This window comes from Rutidosis leptorrhynchoides, chromosome 7 (assembly GCF_046630445.1).
Source record: "Rutidosis leptorrhynchoides isolate AG116_Rl617_1_P2 chromosome 7, CSIRO_AGI_Rlap_v1, whole genome shotgun sequence".
Classification (NCBI taxonomy): Eukaryota; Viridiplantae; Streptophyta; class Magnoliopsida; order Asterales; family Asteraceae; genus Rutidosis; species Rutidosis leptorrhynchoides.
This window is the reverse complement of record NC_092339.1, coordinates 308,942,992-308,950,332: the sequence shown is the minus strand read 5'-3', so window position 1 is coordinate 308,950,332 and position 7,341 is coordinate 308,942,992. Positions and strand designations below refer to the sequence as shown.

Here is a 7,341-nt window from a genome sequence, read left to right as displayed (position 1 = left end):
GGTTCGAACCCGAGACCTCTAGCCCTGCGAGTACACAAGTGTAACCGCAGTACCATTGAAGCAATGCTTCGTTGGTTCATAAATAAAATAATAATCCATTTCAACTAGCCTTGTTCTTTAATTATAATGATAATAATAATCCATTTCAACTAGCCTTGTTCTTTAATTTAATGATAAACCGGATTTATTGCAATGTGATGAGTTGCTTTTTTATCACGCATTAACGGTGTGGCATTGGTATGAGTAGCATCAAGATTTTGTAAAAGCCATCTTAGCCATAATACTTCACAAATTGTTGTCGCCATTGCTATATTCATACTCAGCAGACAAACACGATTCTATACTTTGTTTCTTAGACCTCCGTGATATTGGAGCTCCACCAAGTTTAATAAGATAACGTGTGCGTGAACTTTTTGTAGATATGCAATTAAGCCAACTTGCCTCGTAATAAGCTTCAAGGTCTAAGTTACCATCGGACGGAAAAAATAATCATTGTTAAGCGTAATCTTTAGATGACGCAACGCACGCGTTGCGGCATCCATATGTGTGTGTCGTGGATTACTCAAAAACTGACTAATCTAACTACAGGGTAAGTTATATCAAGTCGGGTTATCGTGAGATATAGTAATGTTCCCACAAAGCGTCTATATTGTGAAGTTTCAATTGTTTCACTTCCATCATCCTTTTGTAATCGCAAATTTAGTTCCACGGGAAAAGCACTAGGACGACTTCCTTCAACACCGCAATCTTCTAGGGTGTCCAACGTTAATTCCGTCGGTTATTGGGTTTGACGGAGCATTTTTCGAGGCGATGAGCAGATTTTAAATTTGTAGGAGCTGAGCCTAAGTTGTCTACAAATGCTTGAGAGCAAGTGGTAAGTTAACATAGAATCGTTCTTTAAAACAAACTTAATTGAAACGGGTTCCTCGAGATCAAGTGTTCGAATTATTATAGCTAATAAGTAAATTAAATGTGTATGCAATAAGACTTTGCACGAATAGGTATAGATTCAGGTGCTGGCACTCAACAAAGTAACACAAGTAGGAGTAACTTTTGTCATACACCAAATTAATGTTATCGGTAAAAAGGCTAACCGTTTTTTGTAATACAGCAGAAAACATAGTTTTATAAATAGATGACTTAGTTAAGTAAACCACATATCATCTCACAAAGTGATGCCTTATCACACCTCTTTCTTCATCCAATTCAAAGTTACCACGATCAAACTCTGCACTCGTAAAGAACGCCTTCAGATCTGTTATTCCATAATCCAACACCTGCACAGCCAGATCAAAAACATCCATCAGTTTACACAACTGCCTCGCATATACATACAACAAAAATATAAAAAATAGTCTATACCTTGCTTTGCAACTCTTCCAATTTCACGTCAATATATGTAATATCTCTGTTAGATCCAGGCACCATCTCTTCAAACTGCAGAGCGTCTTTCACCAGTTGATTCAAAAGATGCAACACAATTGCATTGAAATCCTTCTTGAATGTCATGTACTTTTTGAAGCTCTGCGTAACAAACTCATTTTTAGAATCCTATAACATCGTACACTAAAAAAATGTGTTCCAAAATACCTTCTGTAGAGCCTTTTGCACTCCAAATTTTTGAGTGGAAATAAAGGAGTCAAGTAAAACACGAATAGCCATATCCACGTCTTCTTGAGTGACGTGTCCTCTGAGGTGCATTCTGGCGTGAGCTTCCGACATCCTAATCATTGATTCTATGTGTCGCACAGCTATTGGAACTCCTTGTCCATGCTAAACGTTTTAACATTCAATTAGAACAAAGTGAATCAACATGTATTTTGAGTTGGGACATTTAATGAAAAACTCACCGATGATTCTCTTCTTAATTCAGCATACACTTGTGTGAGTTTGTCAAGATCAGCATCATGCAACCTTGGGAACACATTTAACTTTGCATACGTGATGTACTTCTTTAGCATATCTTGAGAGAGTATCTAAACATAAAGTTAATATTTTTATTAATATAGAATGGTAAAGGTGGATCAAACTAATAACAGATTATCAAATCAGGTTAAATTTTTTCCAAACTAGGTCCCTTCTTTAACTAAAGGGAACAAACTAAAGATACAGCCTCCCAAATCATTTGTTCCAGTTTCATTGATTATTTATATTTACACTGAACATTTATAAAATGGGTATCAAATCAGGTTATATCGAGTGTTTACGTGCCAACCCAGATCGTCCTGCATGCTAAGCAAGGTTGTAAAGTTTGCTAGTCGGGGATTGTCAGTTAGACCTTGTATGGACTAACGGCCAAGACCGAGACTAGTCACTAGTCAGAAGTTGATTGACTTTGACTAAATTTGACCTACTTTGACAAATTTTAAATGAATAAATCTGACTATGACCGACTAAATTGAACTTTTGAGAACTTTGACCAAATAAATTTACCAAATCGGGGACGTCGGACTACTTCAAAATCCCAACTAGTCGGCCTAGTCAGGTGACTTTTACAACCAAATGCTAAGAGATTACCTGTTTTGACCCAAGCCCATTCTAACCCATTTCCAACCCACCCACTAGCTATCTCTATCAAGGTAACATGTTAAAGTATGTTAACAAAAGTAACCAACAAGAGTAAATTGAGTTAAGATACCTCAGGATCCATTAACATGGAAGAATCTTGGAAATCTTCTTGAGAATTGTTAATGGAGTTGGTGTCCTTAGAGCCTTTAGGTGTGGATTTGAAGTGACTATCTACCACAAACTTTGCAAGCATCTCATCCATGACTGGGTCCACTACATCCTGCATCAAATCATTTTGAACCACGTTAACCACAAGTGCACAACACTATTCAACAAGAAGAATACTAGCTTATGTGACATAAATATAACCTTCACGACACACAGAACATCAAATCGAGAGACAATTGGATCAGTTAATTCAACGTTTTGCGAGAAGTTTTTTGAAGAATCATATCTGCAAACGATTACCAAACATCAGATTCATATGGAATACAAAAACTAAGATTTAAAATAAAAGAATTTGCAATTTTTGCACACCTTCCTCCTATTGGATTAGCTGCAGCAATAACAGAACAACGAGCTTGAAGAGAAGTCACAATTCCAGCTTTAGATATGCTGATACTTTGCTGTTCCATTGCTTCATGAATACTCACTCTAGTAAAGGTAAAAAAAACATTATCAGATATTTTACAATCAAGCTAAAAAGAAAACCATGAAAAACAAAAAACAAAAAAAAAACATAATTATATACCTGTCTTGATCATTCATTTTGTCAAACTCATCAATTAGACAAATTCCCTTATCAGCTAGAACAAGGGCCCCACCTTCAAGGGTCCACTCTCGTGTAACGGGGTCCTTGTGCACAGCTGCTGTAAGTCCAACAGCAGAAGCACCTTTTCCAGTTGTATAAACTGCCCTTTGACCAGTCTTTTCAACATATCTTGAAACAAATTCAAACAAATGTTAAACCTTGGATTCATATATAACTCAAATGAGAGAATAAAACCGAAAAAAAAATGAAAACTTACTTAAGAAACTGGGATTTTGCAGTACCAGGATCACCCAAAAGTAGTACATTGATGTCTCCACGCAGTCTATGTTTTCCTTGCACATTTTTCTCCTGACCTCCAAACATTGCAAGAGCAATTGCTGTCTTTATGTCCTCATGACCATAGATTGATGGAGCAATAGACTTGATAATCTGCACATAATCCCAAATAATAATTTAGTTTAAAATCAGGTGTTAAGCAATACATATATACATATATATACAGATAACATTAAGTTATATAAACGTACCCTTTCTCCAATACGTGGATCTTTAGATAGCTTCTCAATCTCTTCTTTATCCTCTTGGGTGAGTTTATAAGCTGAAAACAAATCTTGCTTCTTTGTAACATGGTTTGCTTCAATTACAGTTGCAAAAACAGGAAATCCGTTTTTTGTATTCAATGATAAATCAAAGTTGTTTGTGTAAATGCCCGTAACCTCCTGAAAATTTAACAACCAAAAAAAGTTTCAGTTATTTACTAATAACAGTGAAGAAATTAAAGTATATAACATATTTTAAGAATATTACAATTTCTTCTCCAGGGCGTGCACAATCGATCAGATCATTCAAGAGAATTACTTCCTTGTATCTTGGCAATCTGCCAGCTGGCACAATACCAGGACTCTCTTGCAGTGTAAGCTTCTGATAATTCCTGTATATCGTCTGTCACAAAAAATAAAAAAATAAAAAAAAAATTATCACCAGATATAGTGAAGAAAGTTGAGGGACTACCAATGCAAAAAAAAGTTTGGGGACTATACATGCAAATTTAGGTAAACCACAGGGACTATCTGTGTAATTTGTCAAACAAGAATAAATATGTCACCTGCTCAATATTGACTGTGAATGGCCCCTTTGATTGGCACTCTGGGCAAGAACCAACCTTCACCTCTGAATATGAATTTTGAAAAAACGGCCCTAAAACAGTTCCACATTTATTACAATCATACTTCACTTGTTGCAACTGGGGAAAAACTCCAGATCTTCGGGTCACAACTCCTCCGACCCGAATCATCGTGTTTAAATGGATCTGCCTGAAAAAAAATGCAAGGCTGGTGTCAAAATGCTTACATTTAAATCAATAATATAGCAGCTTTTAAGTTGAAAAGTAATTACCTTATGTTGCGAATCTGATCGTATACAGGCAAGTTGGTAACCCTAACGTATATCTTTTGATGAATTCTTTTGTAGTTTGGATGTAAATTAAACACAACTTTATTGGCAACTTCTTCCATGACCTCAAGAACAGATTGGGGTGCGTCTGCTAGCCATATGGCAATGTTTGGGTGGATATAGATAAACTGTTTGTAATCAATCTCTAAACTGCACTTGTTAACTGCAAAAAAAAAGTAATTAATATTATAATCAATAAGTTAAAACTATACCCAAGTGCAAAAAATAAACAATTCACCTGACACCATCTCGTTTATTTGCCGGAGATATTCGAGGTCACGATGTTCACTCTTCGGATTCTGATAAGTTAAAATGAATTCTTTGAACTTTTTAGCAATAAAACGTCGCACTTCATCTCTCATGACCCACTCCCTTAATGTTCCCTGAACACGATACATCTCAAATTCACCTTCATCATCGTCTTCATCATCCTACAACATGTCAAATGGTAGTTCAGATAAGTTAAATAATGAGATACTGATGTTGATGAATGAATTAAACAATCATACATCATAATCAGTCATAGGCACATCAGTGTCATCATTGTCGCCACCGCCTCGTCGGCCGCCTCCACCTCCTCGTCGACCACCACCGCCAGGTGAACTACCACCTCCTAGTGGACTGCTTGGTGCTGAACCACCTCCATCTGGGGGTGAACCAGGAGGCATATTATATGCTCTAGTTCTCTTTGAAGGCCGGTAGCTGTCATCATCTGTATCTGTAACCATAAATATGAAAACACAACTTGATCAGAATTATAAATTTTGAAAAGCCCTTATTTGCAATAGATGACATACACACATAGTCACAGAGTTTGAACCTGCAATCTTAACCCAACAACAAAATTAGATAAATATTATTAACATAGGGTAATTTGGTACTTCAAATTCAATATCATCGTACAAAGTGCAATTTGTTAAACATAAATTAACAATGCACTACACAAAACTATTTAACATAACTATACTAGTCCATGACTATAGACAGAGCAAATACATTTTCATTAAGGGGAAGTTAAAAAAGGTGAAGTGGCGCTGAGGAAGGTTGTTATGGTTGGGAGTGGTCTAAACACTATACTGACTCACAAGTGAATATTTGCAATTAGCCAAATTAACAAAGCACATACAGTAAATGATTAAAACAAACATTTAAGCAACTAATGAGCTGATAAATAAAACTATAAAACAGTAAAAAAGTAAAACCCTAACTGACCTTGATCATGAAGTAACTGAGGAAGCTTTCTCTGAGAAGCAACACCATCTCTAGCATCAAGCTCAATTTCTGCAGCCCTACGATCCGCCATAATCTGATCCAAATCTCTCTCATCTTCATGAGATTCATCTAATCCAACCGATTCATATTGATCGTGCTCATCCATCCTCCGATAATCACTACATTTTCAAAACAAATCATATATATATATATATATATATATATATATATATATATATATATATATATATATATATATATATATATATTACTTAAAAATAAAAGGAGTAATAATTGAGAGCAACAAGCAATTAGAAACTTACTTGATAAAATCATCGCCAAATAGATCTTCGCCTTCGCCTTCATCTTCATCGACGTCATCAGGTTCGTCACGGATGATTTCTGGATCAACGTCAGCCTCCTCGTCATCGTCATATTCGGAGTTGTTTTCAGATGTGCGGCTATTAAAAGGAAGTTGATCTGTGTTGAAACCTGCTGACGTAGGAGAGTCTGGTGTTGACGGTGGATTGCCGTTAAATTGACTGGAATTTAGGTTTCCGCCGTTATCAGAAGAAGACGGCGATTGATTGGAACCGTTACCTCCGTTACCATTTTCTCCCGCCATTTCTGTTCCTTTGGTTGTGAGTGTTGGTGTGTTTCGCCGTATTCTGCTCTTCTTTAGGTTTAGGTCGCTCTGGTTTTGGCGGGAAATTTTCGCGCCATAAGTAAGCCCACACCCAGCAGATTAGGCCCAAAATGATAATATGTGGTTTACGGCCCAATCACATTGGCTACAGTTGAGTAAATACTTTTATTTACATCTTGAAGGTGACTTCTTTACCTTTTTTTTTAACTCATCGGTTGGTTAAACTCAATGGACGTACGTTGTTTGATTGTTTTCAATATTGTTGTGTTGTTGCGTTAGTCTTTTTTATCATCGGTTAATAAGTGAGCCCAATTCAATAGGTTTGATATTTGTTTGTTGATTTAATTGTATGGTTTTAATGGAGCTAAAATGTTTGTTAGTGCTCTGATTATTAGTTAGTTTAATGTGTTGTTGCGAGTAGATGATCGGATCTACTCAAAAAGACTATAGAGTTTGTACCTTTTTGTAGTGGATCTTCGGATCTTTTTATTTAAATCTAAATATTTATTTTCCTGAAAAACAATATCGATAATTATAATGTTTCAATTTATTTTTTGAAATTTCACATTTATAGTAGACGGTGTTGTGAATAATGTAAATTATATATAATACATTTTTTTTTTATCATTGAAGTTATACGGGAGATAAATATTTTTATTCAAATCTACACGGTTTACTTATATACAACTTTGAAAAACAACGATAATCGTTTAAATTGCACTAACTCCATCAAATTGATTTGTTTTAAAAG

At 35.6% G+C, this 7,341-nt stretch overlaps 1 protein-coding gene across 1 annotated transcript; it reads right to left on the bottom strand.

Moving 5' to 3' along the window:
* Window positions 1-1,022: 1,022 nt before the first annotated feature.
* LOC139857757 (DNA replication licensing factor MCM2-like) lies at window positions 1,023-6,569 on the bottom strand. The gene is made up of 18 exons (XM_071846596.1): window positions 6,268-6,569; window positions 5,945-6,123; window positions 5,355-5,450; window positions 5,242-5,300; window positions 4,971-5,163; window positions 4,676-4,895; window positions 4,386-4,593; window positions 4,088-4,222; window positions 3,808-3,999; window positions 3,537-3,709; window positions 3,260-3,448; window positions 3,046-3,162; window positions 2,878-2,962; window positions 2,639-2,788; window positions 1,851-1,976; window positions 1,591-1,773; window positions 1,363-1,524; window positions 1,023-1,277 (listed from the first exon to the last, which is right to left on the bottom strand). The coding sequence occupies exons 1-18, from the start codon at window positions 6,567-6,569 to the stop codon at window positions 1,161-1,163; spliced, it is 2,886 nt and encodes a 961-aa protein (XP_071702697.1). The 3' UTR covers window positions 1,023-1,160.
* Window positions 6,570-7,341: the final 772 nt, after the last annotated feature.

What these genes read in the sequence shown, in the direction of transcription:
- LOC139857757 (XM_071846596.1), bottom strand. Translation starts at nt 6,569, where the DNA reads ATGGCGGGAGAAAATGGTAACGGAGGTAACGGTTCCAATCAATCGCCG. An exon ending in CACGCCCTGGAGAAGAAATT is followed by an intron (nt 4,000 to 4,087) that starts GTAATATTCTTA and finishes TTAAATTTTCAG; the next exon opens with GAGGTTACGGGCATTTACAC. An exon ending in CCATGTTAATGGATCCTGAG is followed by an intron (nt 1,977 to 2,638) that starts GTATCTTAACTC and finishes CTTTATGTTTAG; the next exon opens with ATACTCTCTCAAGATATGCT.